Source organism: Triticum urartu, chromosome 3A (assembly GCF_056163025.1).
Source record: "Triticum urartu cultivar PI428250 chromosome 3A, HENAU_Tu73, whole genome shotgun sequence".
NCBI classification, from domain to species: domain Eukaryota; kingdom Viridiplantae; phylum Streptophyta; class Magnoliopsida; order Poales; family Poaceae; genus Triticum; species Triticum urartu.
The window spans coordinates 598,431,474-598,459,457 of NC_141875.1; the positions used below are offsets into that span (position 1 = coordinate 598,431,474).

The 27,984-nt window shown below is 43.8% G+C and overlaps 1 protein-coding gene across 1 annotated transcript; it reads left to right on the forward strand.

Moving 5' to 3' along the window:
• Positions 1-22,082: 22,082 nt before the first annotated feature.
• LOC125548859 (uncharacterized) lies at positions 22,083-24,542 on the forward strand. The gene is made up of 3 exons (XM_048712387.2): positions 22,083-22,538; positions 22,639-22,765; positions 23,560-24,542. Exons 1-3 carry the CDS (start codon positions 22,189-22,191, stop codon positions 24,301-24,303), a joined length of 1,221 nt encoding a protein of 406 aa, XP_048568344.2. The 5' UTR covers positions 22,083-22,188; the 3' UTR covers positions 24,304-24,542.
• The last annotated feature ends 3,442 nt before the right edge of the window (positions 24,543-27,984 follow it).

Below are 27,984 nucleotides of genomic sequence, written 5' to 3' on the forward strand. Positions count from 1 at the left end.
CAACTAGATCCATAATCTAGCGCACAAGCTCTCAGCATATCCTCCAAAATCTGATTGACTCTCTCGGTCTGTCCATCTGTCTGCAGATGAAAAGCTGTACTGAATTCTAACCTGGTACCTAAAGTCTCATGCAACTGCTTCCAGAACTTTGATGTAAACTGGGTTCCTCTATCTGATACGATGCTCCTCGGAACTCCATGCAAACATACGATCCTGGTCATGTATATCTTTGCCAACTTAGCACTGGTGTAAGTGGTCTTTACTGGGATGAAATGTGCTACCTTCGTCAATCGATCAACTACGACCCAAATCGAGTCATATCCTGAACGAGTCCTTGGTAATCCCATGATAAAATCCATGCCTAGCTTATCCCACTTCCATTCGGGTATCGGCAATGGTTGCAACAATCCTGCTGGCTTCTGATGCTCTGCCTTTACTCTCTGACATACATCACAAACTGCTACATACTCTGCAATATCCTTCTTCATTCCGGTCCACCAGAAAATATCCTTCAAATCCAAATACATCTTGGTATTTCCTGGGTGAATCGAATATGGTGAATCATGTGCCTCTTGCAGAATCAACTTTCTGATCTCCGGGTTATTGGGCACGTAAACACGGTCTTCAAACCATAGGGTGTCGTGCTCATCCTCACGAAATCCTTTAGCTTTTCCTTGGCTCATTTTCTCCTTTATGGCGGCAATTTCTTTGTCAGATTTCTGAGCTTCCCTGATTCTGTCCATCAAAGTTGACTGAATTTCCAATGCTGCTACATAGCCTCTCGGAATTATTTCCAAACATAGTTCACGAAGATTTTCTGCTAACTCCTTGGGTATTTCTCCCGTCATTAACCTATTGACATGGCTCTGACGGCTTAACGCATCAGCTACTACATTTGCTTTTCCGGGATGATAATGTAATTTCATATCATAATCCTTGATGAGCTCCAACCATCTCCTTTGTCTGAGGTTCAACTCCTTCTATGTGAAAATGTACTTCAAACTCTTGTGATCCGTGTACACCTCACAATGATTTCCGATGAGGAAATGTCTCCATGTCTTCAACGCATGCACTACGGCTGCTAACTCCAAATCATGCATGGCATAATTTAACTCGTGGGGCTTCAGTTGTCTTGAGGCATACGAAACAACTCTCCCTTCCTGCATAAGCACTGCTCCAACTCCTCGACGTGAAGCGTCGAAATACACCTCATAATCCTTGGTTTGATCTGGCAAAATCAACACTGGTGAGGTAACCAAGCGTTTCTTCAACTCCTGGAAACTAGCCTCACACTCCTCAGTCCATTTGAACTTAGTATCCTTCTTCAGCAACTCCATCATAGGCTTCGCAATCTTTGAGAAATTCTCGATAAATCTCCGGTTGTATCCTGCGAGTCCAAGAAAACTCCGGATCTCTCCAACGGTAGTTGGGGCTTCCCACTTGGTCACGGTTTCAACTTTAGCGGGATCTACTGCTATACCTTCTCCAGATATAACGTGTCCGAGGAATCCTACTTCCTTCAACCAAAATTCACATTTGCTGAACTTGGCGTATAATTGGTGTTCTCTGAGCTTTCCAAGTACCAAACGCAAATGCTCCTTATGCTCCTCTTCATTCTTCGAATATACCAGGATATCATCAATGAACACTACGACGAACTTATCCAAAAACTCCATAAACACTTTGTTCATCATGTTCATAAAATAGGCAGGCGCGTTAGTCAGACCAAGTGACATAACGGTATACTCATACAGTCCATATCTTGTGGTGAATGCTGTCTTAGGTATGTCCTGTTCTCGAATCTTCAACTGATGGTATCCTGATCGCAAATCGATCTTGGAAAACACTTTAGCTCCTTGCAATCGATCAAACAGATCATTGATCATTGGTAGCGGGTACTTGTTCTTGATTGTTACTTCATTCAATCCTCGATAGTCAACAACCATCCTTAACGATCCATCCTTCTTCTCTACTAGAAGTACTGGTGATCCCCAAGGTGAAGAACTTGGGCGAATATATCCCTTATCCAGTAACTCCTTAATCTGCTTCTTAATTTCCACCAAATCTTTTGCTGGCATCCTATATGGTCTCTTTGATATTGGCCCAGTGCCTGGCAAAAGCTCAATCAAAAACTCAATGTCTCTATCCGGTGGCATGCCTGGCAACTCTTCGGGAAATACATCAGGAAAATCCTTTACCACTGGTACTTCCTCCTGCACAACTCCTGATAAGGAATTTACTTGTGTCCTGTTTGGCGCATGCCGGGATACATACTTGATCCTTCTTCCTTCTGGCGTTGTAAGCAAAATCGTCTTACTGGCGCAATCGGTGTTTCCTCCATACATCGATAGCCAATCCATACCAAGAATCACATCCAGACCTTGAGATTCCAAAATAATTAAATCCGTTGGGAAAACATGCCTTCCTATACTTAATGGCACTTGAAAACATCCTTGACTGGCCATGTACTCCGCTCCTGGTGAGCTTACTAGCATAGGTGTTTTAAGAATCCTAGTGGGCAAGCTATACTCTTCCACAAATCCCCTTGATATGTATGAATGTGATGCACCAGTATCAAAAAGAACGAGTGCAATAAATGACTTAACCAAAAACTTACCTATTACTGCATCGGGCTGAGCTTCAACCTCCTCCACATTAACGTGGTTCACCTGTCCCCTGTGGAAAGGGTTCGGCTTCTTTCCAGAGCTTCCATTGCCGTTTTGTCCTTCAGGACAGTCATTTGCATAATGTCCTGGCTTCGAATGCTTATAGCAAGTGACGTGGCTCAAGTCCTTCTTGGCTGGGGTTGATGGGGTGCTGCGGTTCTGTCCATTGCTTCCTCCATTCCCATTACCATTCTTGGTGCCATTGTGATTGTGCGAGCTAACTACTCCATGGGTATGCTGAAATTGTCCTCCCGGTCTAGGGGTAAAACGAGGCTTCTGCTGGGTTCCTGAATTATACTTTCCTTGTCCATACTTCCTCTTGCGGTTCTCAATTTGCTGCTGCTTCCCTTCAATCATAAGAGCATGATCTACCAACTCCTGATAGTTGTTGAAGGTGGCTACCATCAACTGCATACTCAACTCATCATTCAGTCCTTCCAGGAATTTCTCCTGCTTAGCTGCATCTGTAGCGACGTCATCTGGGGCATAACGTGCTAGCTTACTAAACTCCTCCACATATTGACCAACTGTCCGTCCTCCTTGGCGTAGGTTACGAAACTCACGCTTCTTCATGGCCATTGCTCCTGCTGAAACATGGCCAGTACGAAAAGCCTGCTGAAACTAGTCCCATGTGACAGTGTCGACTGGGAAGGTGGCTGTGAAATTCTCCCACCAAGATGCTGCGGGTCCTTCTAACTGATGTGCGGCAAACTTAACCTTCTCCACATCTATGCATCCTGCTGTGGTCAACTCCCTAGCTATCTTGCGGAGCCAATCATCTGCTACTATCGGCTCGGTGCTACTGGAAAACACCGGCAGATTTAGCCTAAGAAAACGGGCTAAGTGGTCAACAGGTGGTGGTGGTGGTGGGTTGTTGTTGTTGTTCCCCTGATTCTGATTCTGAACTAGCAACTGCATCAAGGTGTTCTGCTGTTGGATCAACTGGGTGAGCTCCGGCGGAAAGGCAAATCCGGGGTCACGTCTCGGAGGCATCTGAGGGTTTAGAAAAGATGAGATATAAGAATAGAGGGGGTCTAAGGGAAAACACTACCCATATGCACATGAGGCAAAAGCACACAATTCACTCCAATCAATCAAACAAGACATACAATCGATCTAGCTATCGCAAAAGTGCTCGGACTACTATATTTACATGGTGGACTACTACTACTGATGAGGTGGTCTACTAGAAATATTCTACGGTTGTAGACTCCATGATATCTGCTCCTGCTTCATCAACATAGTCATCATCGCTACTATCTTGTTCCGAATCGGTGCCATCAATGATGATGTAGTCTTCCGGGCTAATCTCATTGGGTTCTTCGTCTTCATCTACTGGAGTCGGGCCTCCCATAATACTCCAATCTTCTTGATTAGATCGTCATTCTTCTCCACCAATACTTCAATTTCTTCTTCATAACCATCGCGTGTGGCCTTGAGTTCTTCCTCCAGTTCCTTGATTCTAGTCTTAGCCTTCTTCAGATCTATCATGTCGGCGCACATCTGATTCTCCTGTCGTCGAATGTGCTGATTTAACTCCTGAATAAAAGCTGCAATTGATCTATCCTTCCTGGTGCTAATCATCTCCCAGTGTTCATCTCCGCGCCCACAAATCTGGTAGATAGTATCCTTGAGATCCTTGCGGTAGACTTCTCCAATGCGTCCCATGGCGATGTGAGCTGCCATACTCTTTCCTAGACTCCAAGTTGGTGCATCAAAAGAAAACTCTATGGGCTTAGTGACTGGCATGAACGTTCTTCCTGGAACTTTGAACTTGTATCATCCAGCGCTCTTCTTCAGGTAAAGTGGCGTTGTAGGTTCCCGTGAAGCTTGGTATTCCTATGTTCAGGTATCTAGTGACTTCCTTCAAGTGGCGTCCAAAGGGTGTATCTTCATCTGGTTGGGTGAACTTGTTCCTTGCATCCGCCATCCTAAAGAGTAGAAAAGATGAGAAGTCAGAAGAGAGTGATCTAGGTCTTTTAGCTTAGTGGTCGTGTCCTACAGTCAGCGTGTGCTCTGATACCATCTCTGTAGCGACCAGACCTCAAACAGTCTGATCTCTGTGCTCCGGTGTCATCCCTGGATCAGTAATGCTGACACCACACAGTACTCGGAGGATTTATAGCAGAGTAGCAATCACACACTTATTACAACGAGTGTCTCAAAAGAGAACTTATTACAATAAATATGGCTTAAGGCCATCTAATAACGATAACAGCGGAACGCTTGGAAGATAAGTGAGTCCATCAACTCCAACGGCATCACTGAGTATAGAACCACGACCTAAAACTCCTTAATCGTCGTCTGAAAAGTCTGCAACATTAACATTGCAGCCCGAAAACGGGTCAGCACATGGAATATGCTGGCAAGGTAACACATAGAGAGTAATGGAATGCAACAGCTAGACTATATGCATATTTGGCTGGTGGAAAGCTCTATGGTTACAGTTTTTGCGTAAAGCCAATTTTTCCCTACTTCAAAGGAATAAAATTAATTACTATCATGGTGGTTGTGAAACATTGAGAATGGTTGACAGCATTCTCAATCCCAATTAAGTAACATCATTAAAACCCATCAAAATTAATTTAGAGTAACATGTTGAGATTCACATGAAAATCCAAGTACTAGATACTCAAGATGTCCATAACCGGGGACACGGCTAATCATGATTAGTTTGTTACACTCTGCAGAGGTTTGCACACTTTTCCCCACAAGACTCGATCGCCTCCGTTTGGTTTCTCGCACTACAGGGTGTTTGAGAAAACGGATGACCGAGACACAGTCTTTCAGAAGCGCTAGCACCTTACGACAGGTAGACCGGTACACCTACTTTCCCCTACATCTGCTAGTCTACCACTGTAAGAGTTCGCACAACTTACTCAACTATGCCAGAGCCCATAATGGCTTGTGGCTGCACACGGAAGTTTCTAGTATGAATAATCTCATGATCCCTTTGAGCCTGGGTGGCGGTCCAAAAGAAAACAGGCAAGTCCTGGTAACCCCAGGTGCCTCAATCCACCCAGATGTGTGTTAGGTTGCCACCTTAGATAAACCCTTAATTATCAATCTCACATCTGTCATGGATATCACTCACCCAATCCACGTCTACTGGCATAGCATGGCATAATAAGCAAACGTAGAAGTAACTCCCAAAAGTTTGATAATAAACAGGTAATAGGTACTACCTCATCTACTTCCCATCCCACAATTTAATTAGATCCTAATCATGCAATGTGTGAGGATTGATCTAATGCAATAAAACTGGGTTGTAGAAAAGGTATGATCAAAGTGTTACTTGCCTTGCTGATGATCCGTGAAACCTAGAGATTCAACGTAACAGGCGGCGCACTCCGGGTATTCTATCGCAGACAAACAAACAAGCATACAATAAGTACTCATCTAATGCACAGGTAAAACTCAAATAAGAGATCTAACCAGAAAGTTCAACTTAAGAACCCTGGTTGGCAAAAAGAATCAAATCGAACGAAGCAAAGGAAATCAAACGGCGAAAGAAAACAACTTCGTTCGAGCAATATGGATCTAGGGCAAATTTTACAATAGCAAAAACATGTTTAAGTTGATTAGTCGGAAAGAGGGTTTCGAGACGAAACTCCAGGCACTTGAATCGCCTGATTCCGATAAACGAGCGAAAAGTTATACTAAAACGAAAATCGGATCAGAAATCGCGATCAGAAAATAACCGCGGAAAATCCGACGAAAAGAAAAAAAACGACGAACAGATTTTTTTAACAGCACGGAAAATGGGGCGGCGGCGAACCTCGAAAGGCGCGCGCTCCGGCGAGTCGGCGGCGGCGGGCGGCGGCGACGGCGGGGCTGGGAGGCGGCGGCGGCTTAGCTAGGGTTAGGGTTAGCTGGCTTCGGGCCTCTCTCTCTCTCTCTCTCGGGCCGGCTCGGGCGCTATATAAAGGCCCCGGGCGGAGGTTTCCTGGCCGGGTACGGCCCGTAGTCGGTTTCCATTTTTTTTAAATCCGCTCGGAAGAAAAATAAAAAGAAATACTAAATGGACTCGAAAAATCACGAAATAAATTTTGCCGGGTTCCTAAAATCAAGCCCGATAAAGTGAACATTTATCTGGGCCCAAACTACAACTTTGAAAAACACGCATTTTTCCTAAATTCAAATAAAAAATACCGAAAAACTCCGAAATAAATCTTATTTGATTTTTTTATTAAATCCTCAATATTTCTATATTTTGGGAAAGTCATTTTATTCCCTATCTCATATTTTTGTAATACAAATAATTGATGATAAAATAAATAAAATCAAATGATCCTGTTTACATAATTTGAGAAAACTCAAATATGTAAATAACGAAATCCCCAACTCTCTTCGTGGGTCCTTGAGTTGCTTAGGATTTTCTAGGATCCAAAACCAAAAGCAAAATAAAATATGATATGCATGATGACCTAATGTATAACATTCCAAATTGAAAATTTGGGATGTTACAACACCTACTGAAATATCTTTGCAAATGGTTGATAAATCAACTGCTATACTTGTCGGTATTTGTGAGGATGTGCCTGTTGTGGTTGCAAACGTTACTATTTTCATGGACTTTGTTATTCTTGATATTGCCGAGGACGATAGTATGTCTATTATTCTTGGAAGACCCTTTTTGAATACTGCAGGGGCTGTTATTGATTGCAACAAAGGCAATGTCACTTTGCATGTTAATGGTAATGAGCATACGGTACACTTTCTGAGGAAACAACCTCAAGTCCACAGTATCAATTCTATTGGAAAATTTCCATCGATTATTTTTGGAGATTTTGAAATTCCTCTTCCTACTGTCAAGTAGAAATATAATATTCTTATTGTTGGGGATGTGCATATCCCCGTTGAGGTAACCAAGTGTTATTCGAAAATTCTCCGGTTCCATGTTACTCGGAATGAGTTTGTTAACAAGACTTGATCAACCTTGTTAATGGGTTTCTTTTGATGATCATGAGCTGGATGAATTTAGAAAACACAACTCTCTGTACCCTCCTTTTACTTTCTGTTATTTATATTAAATAAAATAAAAATAAGTATTTTTCGTCTGTTATCTGATTTATCCGTGCAATATAAAAATACCCTGAAAATAAAAGTTCTCCAAATGCCCTGAAATTTAAATATGATTTTTTCTGGAATATTTGAGAATATTTGGCACTGAGAACACATCATGGGGAGCATCCACCTGGCCATGAGGGTGGAGGGCGTGCCCTACTCCCCTAGGCGCGCCCCCTGCCTCATGGGCCCATGGTGGCCCTCCTCCACTTATTCCTGCACCCACACACTTCTTCTTCCTCCCACAAACACGATTATCCAGTTCAAACCCGAGTCCAAGCTCATTTTGCTGCCATTTTCGATCTCCTTGCTCAAAGCACCTCTGACAAAACTGCTTGGGGGGATTGTTCCTTGGTATGTGACTCCTCCATTGGTCCAATTAGTTTTATTCATTGCAAATTTGTGTTGCCTAGGTGACCCTATTCTTGAGCTTGCATGTCAAATTTATGTGGTTCCAAGTAGTCTTGATGCATGATATAGGCTCTAGGAACTTGTAGGAGTAGTTGCTATCAATATTGTTGAGTTTGGTTCACTTTTATTTTTGAAGTTACTAAAAATTTCAGAAATTTTTCAAAGGAAGAAATATGTTTAGGAAAATGTACCAAGGTGGCTCTTCAAGGAAACAAGAGCCCAGGCTTGCAATGTGTGATGCTAATGATGAGCCACCAAGGGACGCTCCAGTGCGGCCCTGTGAATGGTCTTCATAGGACTTTATGGATCAAGCGGAAATCAAGGAAGAATTTAACGCATATTTGCGTAACGCTGATCTTGTGAGCTTCGAGGAGGAAAAGTGCCGCCAGTACCACTATCTCACTAGTTCCTTTGTGAGGAGGTTTGAATTCTCATCTTCACACAATTCTCCAACTGTCATGTTTGATCTTTATTAAAAATCTTATACGATGGACTCAGAGGATTTTACCACTGCTTGCAAACTTCCACAATGGGGTAGTGTTAGGGAACCTCGCAAATCTGAATTTAGAGATTTTCTTGCTAGTATAACTGTTGGGGAATCTAGAGATATAACACAAGCTACCATAGGGATCATTCACTTTCCTGCTATATATTATTTTGCTCTCTTCATAGGTAGATGCATTAATGGTAAAGATGAGGCATGTCACATGTGTGTCCCTGACCTCTGTATTCTTAGGAGTGCTATGTTAGGAGATAAATCTTACAATTTGGGAGCCATTGTTGCACGTAGGTTGCATCTTAATAGATTTAATGGAGATTTATTTGGTGGAATTTATACAACCCGCATAGCTAATTTTCTTGGTATAACCATACATGAAGATGATATTGAGTTGCCTCCTGCTTATTTGGATTATGAGGCTATGGTTCGTCATCAGTTTGTTGAGAGGAACGATGAGTTCCTCCAATACCGACTAATCCTTGACAGACGATGCAATTATCACGTCGCTCTCCCTGCTTCTACTTTCTTTGACTTTCAGGCAAAAAGGAGATATTTTATAACCAGAGAGGAGGCGGAAGAGTTTAAGAGGAGAGCTGAGATAGCTCGCCTCCAAGCTGCAGCCCACGATGCAATGACTGGTGCATCGCAGTACGACCCCAACTATTACTATGGATATCCGCCAGGCCAGCCGTGGCCATAAACCAACTTAGGCCAAAAGCCTAAGCTTGGGGTGTACGTATTTCTTACCGACATTACATTCATGTTCACACACTCATTGCTAGATGTCGGTGCTCATACCTTTTCATTGTATCATCCATACTAGTTTATTTCCTTTTTATGCTTTCTTCTTGTGTGTTTAATAAACCTTAAGAAAAACAAAAAAAATTAGTTGTAGTTTTTAATTAGTTTACTTTCCATGTTTGTAGTAGTAATTAAAAAGAAAACCCAAAAAGATTTCATGTTCTTCTTTTGCTTGTTGGGAGCTTTCCCGTGTAAATAGTTTTATTTCTTTTCTTTTGTTTGGGGGTCGATAGGAGAAGACCATAATTAAATTGTTGAAGTGGCTCTTATATGCATTATTGTTGATCTGACAAAAGAGCCCATATTGCCTTGTCTTCTCTTGTTTATTAAATGCTTGCAGATTCCAGCTTAGTCCAATGCACGTGCACTATTATTATTATTATCCACATCGTTCGGTCGTGCAAGTGAAAGGCAATTATGATGATATATGATGGACAGATAGAGATGAGAAAAGCTGGTATGAACTCGACCTCTCTTGTTTTTGTAAATATGATTAGTTCATCGTTCCTGATTCAGCCTATTATGAATAAACATGTTTGCAATGACAACTAGAGATCATAGTTTCTTTTGCCATGCTTAATTAGCTAGGAGCTTATAATGGTTTACCTTGCGTGCTAACATGCTATTAAAATGGTTGTGATGTGGTATGATAAGGTGGTATCCTCCTCTAAATGATTTAAGTGACTTGACATGGCGCATGTTCACGCATGTAGTTTAAACAAAATCAACATAGCCTTCACGATATTTATGTTCATGGTGGATTATATCCTACTCATGCTTGCATTCGGTGTTGATTAATTTTAATGCATGTTCATGACTGTTGTCGCTCTCTAGCTGGTCGCTTTCCAGTCTTTTGCTAGCCTTCACCTGTACTAAGCGGGAATACTGCTTGTGCATCCAACTCCATAAACCCCAAAGTTGTTCCATATGAGTCCACCATACCTACCTATATATGGTATCTACCTGCCGTTCCAAGTAAATTTGTACATGCCAAACTCTAAACCTTCAAATAAATATCCTGTTTTGTATGCTCGAATAGCTCATATATCAACTAGGGCTGTCCGTATCTTCCATGTAAGGCGGGTTATTCTCAAGGGGAGCGGACTCCGCTCCTCACTCACGAGAAAGTGGCTGGTCACCGGGATGCCCAGTCCCATGCTTTATGCAAACTAAATCAAAATAATTGCAAACAAAACTCCCCCTGGGACTCTTGTTAGTTGGAGGCACTCGTTGTTTCGAGCAAGCCATGGATTGATGCTTGTTGGTGGAGGGGGAGTATAAACTTTACCATTCTGTTTGGGAACCGCCTATAATGTGTGTAGCATGGAAGATATCGCCATCTCTTGGTTGTTATGTTGATAATGAAAGTATACCGCTCAAAATATTATTCACCTCTATTTCAAAACCGAGCTCTGGAACCTCTACAAATCCCTGCTTCCCCCTGCGAAGGGCCTATCTATTTACTTTCATGTTGAGTCATCATCCTCTTATTAAAAAGCACTAGTTGGAGAGCACCGCTGTCATTTGCATTCATTACTGTTAGTTTACATTGAGTATGACTTGACTGGATCTCTTTTACCATGAATTACAATGTCTAGTCAGTCCTTGATCCTTAAAGGTGCTCTGCATTTATGTTTTGCGGTCTCAAAAAGGGCTAGCGAGATACCATCTTGTTATATCATATTATGATTGTTTTGAGAAAGTGTTGTCATCTGAGATTTATTATTATTGCTCGCTAGTTGATTATGCCATTGATATGAGTAAGAATGAGACCTATGAGTTATTGTGAATATGGTTAGTTTATAATCTTTGCTGAAACCTTGAATGATGGCTTTACATATTTACAACAACAAGAGCAAACAGAGTTTGTAAAAGTTTTTCTTTATCACTTTCAGTTTATCAACTGAATTTCTTGAGGACAAGCAAAGGTTTAAGCTTGGGGGAGTTGATACGTCTCCGTCGTATCTACTTTTCCAAACACTTTTGCCCTTGTTTTGGACTCTAACTTGCATGATTTGAATGGAACTAACCCGGATTGACGCTGTTTTCAGCAGAATCACCATGGTGTTATTTATGGGAAGAAACAAAAGTTCTCGGGATGACCTAAAACTTCACGAAACATCTTTTCGGAAATAATAAAAAATCCTTGCAAAATAAGAAGACCAGGAGGCCCACACCCTAGCCACGAGGGTGGGGGCGCGCCTGCCCCCCTAGGGCGCACCCCCTACCTCGTGGCCCCCCTGGAGATCCTCCGACCTCAACTCCAACTCTATATATTTGGTTTCGGAGAGAAAAAATCAAGGAGAAGGATTCATCACTTTTACGATACGGAGCCTCCGCCAAGCCCTAAAACCTCTCGGGAGGGCTGATCTGGAGTCCGTTCGGGGCTCCAGAGAGGGGAATCCATCGCCATCATCATCATCAACCATCCTCCATCACCAATTTCATGATGCTCACTACCGTGCATGAGTAATTCCATCTTAGGCTTGCTGGACGGTGATGAGTTGGATGAGATTTATCGTGTAATCGAGTTAGTTTTGTTAGGGTTTGATCCCTAGTATCCACTATGTTCTGAGATTGATGTTGCTATGACTTTTCTATGCTTAATGCTTGTCACTAGGGCCCGAGTGCCATGATTTCAGATCTGAACCTATTATGTTTTCATCAATATATGAGAGTTCTTGATCCTATCTTACAAGTCTATAGTCACCTATTATGTGTTATGATCCGTTAACCCCGAAGTGACAATAATCGAGATACTTACCGGTGATGACTGTAGTTTGAGGAGTTCATGTATTCACTATGTGTTAATGCTTTGGTCCGGTACTCTATTAAAAGGAGGCCTTAATATCCTTTAGTTTCCGCTAGGACCCTGCTACCACGGGAGGGTAGGACAAAAGATGTCATGCAAGTTCTTTTCCATAAGCACGTATGACTATATTCGGAATACATGCCTACATTACATTCATGAATTGGAGCTAGTTCTATGTCACCCTAGGTTATGACTGTTACATGATGAACCGCATCCGGCATAATTCTCTATCATCGATCCATTGCCTACGGGCTTTCCATATATTGTTCTTCGCTTATTTACTTTTCCATTGCTATTGCTATCATCACTACAAAATACTAAAAACATTACTTTTGCTATCGTTACCTTTTGCTACCGTTACCACTACTATCATATTACTTTGCTACTAAACACTTTGCTGCAGATATTAAGTTTCCAAGTGTGGTTGAATTGACAACTCAACTACTAATACTTGAGAATATTCTTTGGCTCCCCTTGTGCCAAATCAATAAATTTGGGTTGAATACTCTACCCTCGAAAACTGTTGCGACCCCTATACTTGTGGGTTATCAGTCGTACTCGTGCTTTCCAAGGCCTCACCACCACACGCTCATGGCAGCGAACACAACAACCATATGGTTCTTAGTTTGAGGGTACACCACCTAGGAACCCACATGGCTCGACGGCTACCTCACCTGCTATTTGCAATCAAGATAAGAGGTCATCATCTGCAGCAGGAGTATCCTCTGCTCCACCTCCAGAAAAGAGTTCCACACGCAGCAGCGACATTCAATGCCACAAGTGCAAAGGAAGAGGTCACATTTCTTCGGAATCTCCAAGCAGAAGAGCTATGATCATCAATGAACGAGGTGAATGGGAGTCTGAAAGTGACCTGAAGGTGTGAATGATGAAGTGGAAGAGGAGCAAGGTTGGGAAGTAGGAGGCACTATTTTATCTCATGAAGAACTTGATGGTGAAGCTTTGGTTGTATGTCGCTCACTTAATGCCCAGGTTGTGGAGGAGGAAAAGGGTCAGCGGCATAATATTTTCCACACCCATTGCCTTATCAACTCAAAGATATGTCGAGTGATTGTTGATAGTGGCAGGTGCAACAATATTGCAAGCACAGAGATGGTCGAGAAGCTTCAGTTGCAAACAAAACGTCACCCACATCCATACCGCATGCAATGGCTGAATGATTGTGGCGCTATTAAGGTGATTAGCAGCGTGCGAATACCAATTTTAGTAGGGACATATCAGGATGATGTTGAGTGCGATGTGGTGCCGATGCATGCCTGTGACTTGCTTCTTGGACGACCGTGGTTGCATGACCGCGATGTGCAAATCAACGGGCGTGTGAATCGCTTATGTTTTGTCCATAGAGGAGAAAAGCTCACTTGGCTGCCCATGACACCCGAGGAAGTCTATATTGATGAGATGAAAAGAAAAGGAAAGAAAAAGGGAGAGGGTGATCATACACAACGAGTGAGCCACGAACATAGTGAGGGAGTGTTTCCACAGCCAAAAGCTCCACAGCCAAATATGACCAAGCCCTGGGAAAAACAGGGATTAGTTATGATGGCTAGGAAAAGGGATATGCGGGAACTGAGAGAATGTAATACTCCATTCTTTGTACTCCTGTACAAGGAAACTTTATTGGCTGCTAACGACTTACCCTCAACTCTTCCTAGTGTTGTTTTTGATCTTTTGCAGGAGTATGAGGATGTGTTTCCCAAGGAGCTACCACCTGGTTTGCCACCAAAGTGGGGCATTGAGCACCAAATTGACTTGGTTCCGAGCACCCCACCACCAAATCGACCAGCGTACCGAGCAAACCCAAAGGAGACGATGGAAATTCAATGACAAGTAGAAGATCTTCTTAACAAAGGGTATGTAAGGGAAAGTCTTTCTCCTTGTGTCATTCCCATTCTTTTAGTTCCAAATAAATACGGTACCATGCACATGTGCACTGATTATAGATCCATTGACAACATAACTATGAGATATCGACACCCTATTCCTAGGCTCGATGACATGCTTGATGAACTTTGTGGATCCGCCATATTTTCCAAAATTGATTTGCGAAGTTGTTGCCACCAAATAAGAATGAAAGACGGTGACAAATGGAAAACTACGTTTAGATAAAATTTGGCTTGTATGAATGGTTGGTTATGCCTTTTGGATTAACGAATGCACCTGGTACTTTCATGAGATTGATGAATCATGTGCTTAGATCCTTCATTGGCAAGTTTGTAGTGGTTTACTTTGATGACATATTGATTTATAGCAAAACTTTGGAGGATCATGTTGGACATATAAAATGTGTGCTTGTTGTCCCACAGGAGGAAAAGTTGTATCCTAATGTGGAAAAGTGCACATTTTGCACAAACAAGGTTGTGTTTCTTGGCTTTGTTGTTTCAGCAAAAGGTGTGGAGGTTGATGAAGACAAGATCAAGGCTATTCGTGAGTGGATGCCTCCACAAAATGTGAGCCAAGTACGTAGCTTCCTTGGACTTGCAGGTTTCTACCACCGTTTCGTGAAGGATTTTAGCACCATTGCTGCACCCATTATGAGTTAATGAAGAAAGACACTCCATTCCAATGGGGTGATGCCCAAGACAAGTCCTTCCAAGAACTGAAGATGAGATTGACATCAGCCCCATTGCTTTCACTTCCTGATTTTGGTAAGACATTTGAGATTGAATGTGATGCAAGTGGTGTTGGCATTGGTGGAGTTCTAATGCAAGAAGGTAAACCCATTGCCTACTTTAGTGAGAAGCTTAATGGTCCAAGTCTTAATTATCCGGTCTATGATAAAGAATTGTATGCACTTGTTCGATCTCTGGAAACATGGCAACATTACTTGTGGCCAAAAGAGTTTGTAATACATTCTGACCATGAATCTTTAAAACATCTAAAGGGCCAACTCAAACTGAACCGTAGACATGCAGAATGGAGTGAGTTCATAGAGTCTTTTCCTTATATTGTACAAGAAAGGGAAGGATAATGTTGTTGCCGACGCATTGTCTAGGCGTCACATTTTACTTTCCCAACTTGATGTTAAAATCCTTAGCTTAGAAAGCATCAAAGAATTGTATGCTAATGATTCATACTTTGTTTAACCATTTTCAAAGTGTAACAAGGGAAAGGGGTGGGAGAAGTTTCACTTGCTTGATGGATTTCTATTTTGAGCTAACAAATTGTGCATCCCAGATTGTTCTGTTTGTTTGTTGCTCTTGAAGGAGGATCACTCTAATGGTCTCATGGGACATTTTGGAGCTAAGAAAACTTAAAGTGTACTTGTTGATCACTTCTTTTGGCCGCGAATGATACATGACGTGGAATGCTACGTGATGAGATTCAAGATTTTTCACAAAGCTAAGTCCCCACTTGAATCCACATGGTTTATATACTACTCTATCTATTCTGAATACTCTCTGGGAAGACATTTCTATGGAATTTATTCTTGGTTTACCATGGACTAAGAGGGGGAGTGACTCAGTGTTTGTAGTAGTTGATCGTTTTAGCAAAATGGCACATTTTATCCCATGTCATAAGAGCGATGATGCTTCACACATTGCTGATCTGTTTTTCAGGGAAGTTGTGCAGCTACATGGAGTACCACGCACGATTGTGTTAGACCGTGACACCAAATTTCTGAGCTACTTTTGGAAGACCTTGTGAGAAAAACTTGGCACCAAGCTCCTATTTTCCACAACATGCCACCCACAAAACTGATGGACAGACTGAAGTTGTCAACCTAACATTGTCCATGATGCTACGAGCAGTCCTCAAGAAGAATTTGAATATGTGGGAAGAGTGCCTACCTCATGTGGAGTTCGCGTATAACAGGGCGGTACATTCGACCACTAAATTTTGCCCATTTGAACTTGTTTATGGATTCAAACCTATTGCTCCCATCAATATTTTGTCTTTGCCAATGCAGGAATGAACCAGCCTTGATGCAAGTACGCATGCTGATTTTGTCAAGAAACTTCATGCCCAGGCAAAGGAGAATATTGAGAAAATGACTGAACTATATATGAAGCGGGTAAATAAGACCAGGAAGAAGCTGGTGTTCGAGCAAGACGATTTGGTATGGATACACCTTTGGAAGGACCGTTTTCCTGAGCAACGCAAGTGCAAGTTGCAGCCACGCGGTGATGGACCATTTTGCGGTGCTCGAGAGGATCAACGACAATGCTTACAAGATCGATCTTCCAAAAGAATATGGTGTTAGCCCAACCTTCAATGTCTCTGATCTTTCCCCATACTTTGGACCTTTAGAGTTGAGGATGACTCCTTCTCAAGAGCGGGAGGATGATGAGGACATCCCAACCATGGGCACCACACCGCCAATCATCAATGGTCCAATCACAAGAAGTCGCGCAATGCAAATACATGATCAGGTGAACGCTAACTTAAGCCTATCATTTGACCCTGAAAACATGGTAGCGCCTTCACCTCCTTTGTTGTTGGTTGAACTCAGGTGCGATATCGAAGAAGGCCAAACACATTTCAGTCTGTGCAAAACAATGTTTTATGGCGAAAAAACAAAGTTAGGAATTCATGAAGAAATGAGTTGTTCCGATTCTGACGAAACAATGTTTTATGTTGAAGAAACATTGTTCCGATTCTGACGAAACAATGTTTTGCACAAGTTTGGATATCCCAACTTGCGAAAGGTTCACAAAACTCGAGTTTGCTGCTAAAGGAAACATTGTTCGACTCCATTGAACAATGTTTGGTCGGGAACCGCCAACCACCTCCAATGAGAGTTTTCCAGAAGCTACCTCATTATGTCTCTAAGCCATTTAGTCAAACCAAAGTTGGTTCTCTTTCACACCTTCCCTTGAACACCCTCTTCTCCGAAGACGGTGTCGCATCATAAGTGCAACAAGGTAGCCCAATCCTTTTTGTAGCAAAGGACATGCCGGAACAATCTCTTATAATAAGCAAAGCGTTCTTGAGGATGCACGGGAATTTCATCTAGTCACTTTCATCATGTTTGTTTGATTCCCGTTCGCTACTTGGATAATTTAATATGTGGGTGGACCGGTGCTTGGGTGTTGTCCTTACTTGAACAAGCCTCCCACTTATGATTAACCCCCCCCCCCCCCGCTAGCATCCGCAACTACGAAAAAAGAATTAAGATAAAATCTAATCATAACATTAGACATACGGATCCAAATCAGCCCCTTACGGAAAATAGCGCATAAACTAGGGTTTAAGATTCTGTCACTCTAGTAGCCCATCATCTAATAACTACTCCATAATGCATCCCATTCGCCCAAAGATGGTGAAGTGTCATGTAGTGGACGTTCACATAATACCACTAAGGGAATTACAACATACATATCATCAAAATATCAAACAAATACCAAATTCACATGATTACTTGTGACCAGACTTCTCACATGTCCTCAAAAACAAAAGTAACTACTCACAAGACATATTCATTCTCAAGATCAGATGTGTATTGAATCGCATAATAGATCTGAACATATAATCGTCCACCAAATAAACCAACTAGCATCAACTACAAGATGTAATCAACACTACTAGTCACCCACAGATACCAATCTGAGGATTTGATACAAAGATTAAACATAAGAGATGAATTAGGATTTTGAGATGAGATGGTGCTGTTGAAGATGTTGATGAAGATTGACCCTCCCATAATGAGAGGGTTGTTGGTGATGACGATGGTTTCGATTTTCCCCTCTCGGAGGGAAGTAACCCCGACGGAATCGCTCCGCCAATTAAGTCGGGGGCGTCACAGGGAATCTCGGTGCGTTCGCTCCACTTAGTAGTTTAGGTTAGGTCTTTTTAGTCCTCGCAGGTGCGGCGCTCGGGCGGATGGCGACGCTTCTTCTTCAATTTTGTCTTGGCTCCGCTCCGCATAGAGTTGGTTAGTCGACGGAGCTCCGACATAGATTCCCATTGTCTCCTTCGGTTGGTGAGGTTGGGGTTTTCTCGTCATGTGGCGAGATTTGATGTCAGGTGCTTCACATCTATGCAAGAGTTCAACAACGACAAATGCAACTCAAGGGCGTTGGTCCTTGGGCACGTGCACCAAGACTTACCGTCTGTCATCGACAAGGTCCATCCTGCTCTGATAGGGGAGCGACGAGAACGCAACGTCAATGCCTCATTCTCGATGGTCTCGAATCCTCGACGTAATTTCTATTATATTTGAGATACTTTATATTTTTGATAAACTTTTATAATAGATCTGATTATTTTTTGTAAAAAAAACTACAAACCGGCTTTGTAATTTCTTCTTCTTTTGAGGGGTGCTTTGTAATGGTGTGTGCTGATTAGTAGATGTATGGACCTTTTCGCGAAAAAAAATAAGAACTACGGACTGGCTACCCCACACAAAAAAGAACTACGGACTGGCTCACGTTTGGCAAGCATGCATAGGCCCCGAGGAAAACAGAGCACGCATGCATTCGGCTTATTTCCGGACATGCCATCCATAACCGCATTTGGCCCAAACCGAGGGTTGCGTGCCGTCCCGAAGGAAGACGAGAAGGAAGCTTCCTTCCTCCTTCAGGCTGCTCGAGCGTTTGCTTGAGGACATTTTGCATTAGTTATACTCCGCGCCTCACTGCGTGCTTTTTGGCAGATTCCAGTGTGACGTTTCGCCTTTTTGATTTCTTTATGTGACCGGCATCTCGCCTTGTATGCGCCTTGCGTTTCCTCCTTGTCTCACTCACGCAGCGTGCCCTACCCCGTCACACATGCTTTGCACAACCACGTCACGAGGGTGCCTGGCTGTCACCCATAGAATTTTACCGTCCTAGTAACGCGGCCGTTGTTTCGGTTAAGATGCGATAAGATAAATTGACCGAAATTATGTAATAAAAAACCAATTCAACATTAATTTATCGGACTTGCTAAACCTCAGTCAACTGTTATTTAGCCAAGTCTTAGTCGACCTTATAGCATTTCGTGACATCATTTGCAACATTTTGTTCTTACCGATTGCAGCATCTGTCTTGCTGGTTGTAGCATGCCGTCCCTCATCGATTGTAGCATGTCATCTCACCGGTTGCAATATTCCTTCATTGACGGTTGTAACATTTTTAGTTAGAACGGTTGTAGCATTTTTAGTTTAAACGGTTGTAGCATTTGTGGTCGTTGCTTGCAATACCGTTGCAACATTTTTCGTTGCCGTTTGTAGCATCCGGCTGTACCGCTTGTAGGAAAAAAAACTACGCTAACGTCACTCGACTGAGACTTCGTTAAGTCTCGGCCGACTCAGTTCTAAACAGACTCTTAATTTATCAATTTTTCCTTTTTTTCCCGGAAAGGAGGATTACCTCCGGCTTCTGCATCAGGACGATGCATACATTCATATAACATTAATTTATCATTGTGTTTGCCAACATCACTCAGCCCCCCCCCCCCCCCCTCACTTCCTACACAGCGACGCACAAAGAAGAGTTCCAGTGCCACAAACATGATACTAAACTTTGAAATATATAGGGGAAAAAGAAGGATTCGTTTATGGACAGTGTAAAAACCACACAAAAGACACAAATTTGGATGGCATTTATAGTTAAATTTCCCTCTTTTCTATATGTGTGGATCAAATTTAAATATGAAATTATGTGTGACCGTAGACACATCTTTCGTCAACCTGCTAAATTGCACGAAAATATGGGATCAAACACTGACAGCGCTAGGTTTTTCTATCTATTTTAAGAATTTCCGCATACCATTAAACAAATATCAAATTACAACACGAACTTGCGAAAAATCATGAGCGGAAAGGAGAGAGGACACATGTCCAGAAAACATTTGCAACAAAACTCCACCGAAGCGGATTTCAGGAACCACCATCCTTGCCACTTGCCGTCTTCAGAGACGAAAAAGCACCATCATACCATGAGGGCTATGTGAGCCGAAGAAGAGGCTTGCTGCTGGCAAGGTCATTGTCGTTGTGACACGTTGATTGGGGATCATCCCTGTACTCCTTGAAACCAGATGCGCCGCATGTCGCCAGAGCAGAATGCTGTAACCATCACTCACTAGGCTCCAACTTTGTACTTAATTGGACCTTCATCTTCCCCCAAACAAAGATGACACGCACGAAATAGAATCCGCTACAGACACAATAAACACCACCAGATCTATAACACCAAGAAAACGGTGGAATAAGGTACCCACAGCTCCCCAGAGTTCACCGCCAGGGGCGGCGTCGAGATGAGGCTGAGATCGAGGAAATTTTGTTCCAAGCACTGATGTCACGTCCATCCAAACATCGCCACGGGACACACTAATACTAACCCTAACTACAACCAATGCAGAGAGCCAGGGTTTCCCCAGCCATCCGTCGCCAGAGTGGCGACCGGAGGTGGAGATAACCCATAGCCTCACTGGCACAGCGAGGGAGGAGTTGGTTGTCTCCCTGATCGCCATTTTTCTATGACCGGGGGATCGAAGTGGTTAGTACATTGTGAGCCGCCGAACTTAGGTTCTCAAAGAAAAACTGAAAAGAAGCATGGGTCACGACCACAAGTATGACCATCATTATTCCCTACCAGACGACAGTTAACGTGGCAGCGCCTATCACAGGGTAAGGAAATACCAATACTGTTTACCGTTGCACCTAGATCATACAGTGACGACAGGCCAGTACCATTTACCATTGCGCCTATATCCTATAGTAATGACAAACCAATACCGTTTATCGTTGCGTCTATATCATAGAGTATGACATATCAGTGCCATTTACCGTTGCGCCTATATCATAGATTAACGACATACCAATGCCGTTTACCTTTACTTGTTCAAAAATATATGCAACCTAAAGACCTTTGCAATAATTCCTAGCCACAAACATGCATACCTTAAATGTTTGTAGGTTGCATTCTCATTAGCACGTGAAAATGCTCATCGTACCATTTTATCGCTCTTTTCGATATGTAATGTCATAGCAGTTTTATCTGCATCGTCTATAGATACTCAACAGTAATTGATAAGAAAAAGTCACACATATTTTTCACTTTCATGGATTGTGATTGCGATGTCGCCGACACGAAAAGAACAAGTTGCATATTCCGACTCGTCGTTTTCATAGATCTCGAGGGCCTATAGTGATCCACTCGTTTTCCGACACATATAACTGTATTGGTCATAGAATCAACAAGATCAACACACCACTTTTAACATGACTCTTTAGTAGGAAATCTAAGCAAAATATCTGTTTGTGGTATTGAATGCTTAACATACAAAATCGACGTTGTAAAGGTTTAACACTCATTTTTTACTTATCTACGAAGTACATAAGCTTGTATTTCTGGAATTTTTTTAACCAGGAATATTTATTTGTGTGGAATGTATTAATTTAATTGATTGGAATTGTATTTCTCAGCAAATGTATTAATTTTTACGTGCACACCAACGATCGAATTCCGCTGAAAAAAGTTGCCATTGGGTTCTCAGTGGCATGCAAGAGTCCTTTATGCGCATACGGACATACCTATATTTGGAAGTTTGTGTGGAGCAGCGCCTCCCTGTCAGCTGCAACAAACTCGTCATCCGAACTGGCTCTTGCTTGCTCGAGTGAGATGTACCGACAGCTCGGGCCCACTGCGCAACAGCTGACCTCCTGAGAAAACTGGCTACGCCTGGTCTACATGGGGCGCCAGAGACAGAGACGGGATCCAAGGGCCCATCTTCGCCTGGTCTGTGGAATGTGTGTACTTGGAACGTCATATTCTTGGAAGGTTTCCCGCCGTCGGATGAACGTGGGCCCGGAGATTAAAGGCTGAGGCGGCACCTCCTGCTCTATATGATGCGGGTCCCTGGATCTTCATCTCGACAGCGACTTGCCTTCTCCCCTGTGCCAGACTCTTCCCCTCTCTCTCTCGCTCGATTCCTCGAAATTCCACCCCCCTTCGCCGACCTCCTCCTTTGTTTCCGAGTTCCGACCTCCGGCGATGGCGTCGTTGGGGGAGATGCTTTTGAACCAGGAGCTGGCGGCGGTGGCAGCCATGTCGGCGGACGTGCACGGCAGGTTCGAAAGGTACATCCTGAGCCCTGCCCATGGTTTTCCCCACTTCCAGCAAGCTGGCAGCGCTCCGGCAGGATTCCCCGACACGGGATTGCTCGTTTCCGGCTTGGGCATGCCTCCCTCCACCTTCATCATGCCGGAGGGGACCCACGCGGCCGCGGGTTATGGCGCTGAGGCCGTCCCGGTGGAGATCCCCGTGGTCCGGCGACAAAGACCTGCCGCCAAGAACGATGGGGCGACACCGTTCAGAGGACCGTGGACGGAGGAAGAGGATGAGTACGTGAAACAGCTGAATCTGAGTCGTTTTTTGAGCAGCTTGATCTCCAGGCATTCAAGCTGTTCTGCTTAATTGATCAATTTGCTTTCTTGTTTGCAGACTTCTCAGGAGATTGGTCGATGAGCATGGCGAACATAAGTGGGCAACCATTTCAGAGCACCTCCCGGGACGGATCGGCAAGCAGTGCCGTGAGCGATGGACAAATCACGTGCGCCCCGGCATCAAGGTGACGCACCATCGCAGCTTATAGTCTTGATCTGATTTTAATTATGGGAAATCTTTCATAGATCTATATGATTCGGAAATCTAAATTGTCTTAGTTTAGTTTTTACTACGTTCGAAGCATGCTGAACTTTTGGCCGTACAATTCGGGAGTGGGTATTAAGTGAGGAATGAATAGTTCGTCATGCTGCATGACTTTATTTTAATCATTAACTGCGCCAATTTCTTCATCAAGGCCACTAATTGTTCGCATGAGTAATTTTGTCCGTGCCCCTTGAGAAGAGATTGGAGGGAGAAAATGGTCAAGCACATTAGTTCTACAATTTTTTTTGCAGAATTGCAGATGCACAAGCGTCTGAAAATCGTGTATGTTTAGCGGCGTGGCCGCCTATTGTCTTTGTTTTTGACCAATTTTTTTTATTAACAAAGCACCATATGGGGTTTTAGCTCAGTTTCCCTTGTAGGCACGATCAATTCATCTCTATACGCATATGAATTGCTCGAGGACCTTGCCGTCTGAAGACGTTCGAAAAAAACCATTCAATTTCTAATGATTATTTGTTACTCTTTCCTGAGTTTCAGCCAGGCCAAGCTTCAGATGTCTATATATTATTGAGCTTTGTTGCGAGGATTCAGCGACGCAATTTATTTCTACCAGGCGAATTTGAAAAACTACCACGTTTCCGTCTCAGAATGAATATACTATCGTAGTACTAATATGTCCAGTATGATATGCAATTCAATTACACTTGCTTGTGCCAATCATCTGGAGACATTAACTTTTGATTGACATTCCAGAAGGAGCACATCTGGACTGAGGCGGACGACATAATGCTGATTGACGCGCACAAGGTCCACGGAAACCGTTGGTCGTCGATCGCGAGGTGCCTGCCCGGCCGGTCGGAGAACGCCGTCAAGAATCACTGGAACGCCACAAAGCGGAGCCTCAAGTCGAAGCGCCGGTTCAAGAAGAAGACGAGCCAACAGGCCGCCCCGGGGCAATTCACCCTCCTCGAGGAGTACATCCGCGACAAAATGATGGCTGACGAGAACGTGGCGCCACCGTCTCCATCGGCCGGCGTCGCGTATGACGGCCAGATCGTTCCATGTGCCGCTGCAATGCTGGCCGTCTCCAGCCCACACGGGATGGGTCAGTACCTCCACCCAGCCAACGCTGCCGGGTCATCGTCGCAAGCAGGAATGATGAACCTGAGCGTGCCGTTGCCGGACCTCAACGCCTACAGCGGCGAGATGCTGGAGCGATACTACTACCCGACCTACAGCAACAACCTGCTGCCCTATGGACCCGAGCCGGCATTTCCGCAGATGTTTAGTGCCCAGGGACGCATGCATGCTGCATGCACGAACCTTAACTTGTTCCCGCTCCCCCAGCACCCCGGTGGCGGCTACTACGGCAGCGAGACGGGCCGCAGCAGCGCCGGTGGCAGCAGTGATCAGGACGAAGACGTGGCCCAGATGGCCTCGAGGGAGTTCCAGACGTCCGAGGACGAGGCCACACTGGACCTCACTGGCTTCAACTGAGGCGGTCCGTCCGCCGGATCGATCCAAGTACCCTATCCATTAATTTCAGTTTGTCGTTTTTACCTTTCCGAACATTTTACTTTGTGGTTGGTTCAATCTGCTGCTGTTGTATACTGTTGCCCGAAAAACACACTTGTGTGTTTGTGCGGCGTGGCATGCATGTATCTTTAATTTCCGTATTGCGAGTACTGTGTAAAAGTACCTTCTGCCGAACAATTTGTTGGAGAACCTTTGTTGTACCTGTGTTTGTTTCTAGCGATTCACCCGATGGATTTCTGTTTCCGACATTATACTCCATCGTTGCTGTTGTGTTGTGTGTTGAGCTAGGATGGGGATCAGAGCAACGCAGGGATGCGCAGGTGTACCTGTGTTTGTTGCTACGAATGGAGCAGGGACTTCATCTCATTGACCAGGTGGCCATTAAGCGAGAAATCTTTCGCCTTGTTTTTGATCTTGCTCACCACGGACTGAGAATCAGTCTCGTGGAAGAGCTTCCACACGTTTATTTCCATCGCCAGCCGGATTGCCCTGCGGCAGGCGGGCCAGTAGTTCCGCCTCCTGGTCAGCAGCAGAGGGAAAGAAGTGGCGCGCCCTGGCAAGGAGCGCACCATGATGGTCCCATAGGACCTGTCCCCGCTCCGAAGTCCAGCGCTGTCGACATTGCACCATCGCCGTTTGCCTTCACCCAAACCCTCGTCTAGCAGGCACCACTGCTCCACCAGTCCACGCGTGGAGGAACTCGTCGCTCGCTCTTGTACCAACTTCCATTCTTCATTCAGTCGGAGCACCATGTCCATGACTTGCACTGGATCTTCCATCTTCTGGTCCTCCGTAGCACAATTCCTAGAACGTAGAACCACAACTCCTACAAGCTAGTGTAGCACCACAACCTTCTGTTCCATCCCGGCGCCACCTTCCATAGAAGCATCCAGCTGCGTAACTTAAAGTGGGAGTCAACATCTGGCAGTAACTCAAAACATGGTGTAGCAACGGCTTTGCTCAACTCCATCCAGTACACACTCGAGCAGGTGCATCTCCAGAAGCGATGAATAATAGTCTCCTCTCGACCATACACCACACAAAATATACCAACTTTGATCCCGGAAGTTCACAGAGGCAGCCTGCCCGATCGCTCGGTTGCCTCGGATATATGTTACTATCGTTATAAGGAACAAGAAAATAAAGTTTCTACTATCTGATCACGGAGATGAATATTTGAGTTACGAGTCTGGCATGCATTTAAGACAATGTGGAATTGTTTCACAACTCACGCCACTTACAACACCACAGCGTAATGGTGCGTTCGAACGTCGTAATCATACTATATTGGATATGGTGCATTCTGTGATGTCTCTTACCGATTTGTGTAACACCCTCGATGCGGCTATATCTCCCACGTGTCGAAGCACGACTTAGAGGCATAACCGCATTGAAAGCAATGTCGCAAGTGAGGTAATCTTCACACAACTTATGTAATACATAAGGGAAAGAGATATATAGTTGGCTTACAATCGCCACTTCACACAAATACATGAATAAAACATTACATCAACCAGATACAATCAAGGTCCGACTAAGGAACCCAAAATAAAGGAAGACTACCTCAAATGCTACACAGATCCCCGATCATCCCGACTGGGCTCCACTACTGATCAACTAGAACGAAACAATACAAAGGACAAGATCTTCATCGAGCTCCTCATGAGCTTGGTTGCGTCACCTTCTCGGTAACATCGGCACCTGCAAACTGGTTTTGGAAGTATCTGTGAGTCACGGGGACTCAGCAATCTCACACCCTCGCGATCAAGACTATTTAAGCTTATGGGTAAGGTAAAAGGTATGAGGTGGAGCTGCAGCAAGCGACTAGCATATATGGTGGCTAACTTATTCGCAAAAGAGAGCGAGAAGAGAAGGCAAAAGCACGGTCGAACAACTATGATCAAGAAGAGATCCTAGAACAACCTACGTCAAGCATAACTCCAACACCGTGTTCACTTTCCGGACTCCGCCGGAAAGAGACCATCACGGTTACACACGCGGTTGATGTATTTTAATTAAGATAAACTTCAGGTTTTCTACAACTGGACATTAACAAATTCCCATCTGCCCATAACCGCGGGCACGGCTTTCGAAAGTTCAAAACCCTGCAGGGGTGTCCCAACTTAGCCCATTACAAGCTCTCACGGTCAATGAAGGATATTCCTTCTAGCGGGAAGACCCGATCAGGCTCGGAATCCCGGTTACAAGACATCCTCAACAATGGTAAAACAAGTCCAGCAACACCGCCCGAATGTGCCGACAAATCCCGATAGGAGCTGCACATATCTCGTTCTCAGGGCACACTCAGATAGGTCAAGCTACGAGTAAAACCAACCCTCAAGTTGCCCCGAGGTGGCCCCGCAGGCTGCCCAGTTCGGACCAACACTCAGAGGAGCACTGGCCCGGGGGGGGGGGTTAAAATAAAGATGACCCTTTAGTCTGCAGAACCCAAGGGAAAGAAAAGGCTAGGTGGCGAATGGTAAAACCAATGTTGGGCATTGCTGGAGGAGTTTTATTCAAGGCGAACTATCAAGGGTTCCCATTATAACCCAACCGCGTAAGGAACGCAAAATCCGGGAACATAACACCGATATCACGGAAACTAGGGCGGCAAGAGTGAAACAAAACACCAGGCATAAGGCCGAGCCTTCCACCCTTTACCAAGTATATAGATGCATTAATTAAATAAGAGATATTGTGATATCCCAACAAGTAAACATGTTCCAACAAGGAACCAACTCCAATCTTCACCTGCAACTAACAACGCTATAAGAGGGGCTGAGCAAAGCGGTAACATAGCCAAACAACGGTTTGCTAGGACAAGGTGGGTTAGAGGCTTGGTTCAACAATATGGGAGGCATGGTAAGCAAGTGGTAGGTATCGTAGCATAGGCATAGCAAAAGAGCGAGCAACTAAGCAAGCAAAGATAGAAGTGATTTCGAGGGTATGGTCATCTTGCCTGAAATCCCGGAAGGAAGAAGAACGAGTCCGTGAAGAAGACAAACGGACGTAGTCGAACGGATCCTCACAACTCTGGAACGAAACCGGAGCTAACGTGAGAAGTAACCCGGAAAGAAGCAAACAACATAGTAAACAACCATCACATAAACATGGCATGATGCACAACCAAGTATGATGCATGTCCGGTTTAATGAAACATGGCATGACAAAGTGCAAAAAATAACACTACAAATTAAGTGGAGCTCAATATGCAACGGAGCTGCATATTGAAGAAAACACCACATGACTTATTTAGTTCACTCCCAGTTAGGTACTCAACAATATTAAATGTTGGTTAACATGTCAAGAGGTGAAGCAAAGTAAAACTACCTATCTAGGCAAGTTTAAATGAGGCCGGAACAACAAGCAATAAGTCTGGAAAATCCTCATGTGCATATTAATGGATTTGGTACTGTTCTGCCCTAAACACAATTTTAGGGTTGTTAAACATGCAAAGTGATGCCACCATGTTATACTAGACATTTTTCTACCCCATTTACATATAAAGATTATTAATTTTGGAGCTACGGTTATTTAGTTATGAATTAAATCATTTTAACATGCTATTTAAACAAGCAGCAATTTAAACATTTTTAACATGGATGAAAATTACAAATTATTAAACTAGACAAAATTCTAAAC

Excerpts from the sequence above, each read along its gene's own strand:
- LOC125548859 (XM_048712387.2), top strand. The coding sequence starts at position 22,189 with ATGGCGTCGTTGGGGGAGATGCTTTTGAACCAGGAGCTGGCGGCGGTG. Across the intron at positions 22,539-22,638 it reads TGGACGGAGGAAGAGGATGA|ACTTCTCAGGAGATTGGTCG; the intron begins GTACGTGAAACA and ends TCTTGTTTGCAG. Across the intron at positions 22,766-23,559 it reads ACGTGCGCCCCGGCATCAAG|AAGGAGCACATCTGGACTGA; the intron begins GTGACGCACCAT and ends TTGACATTCCAG.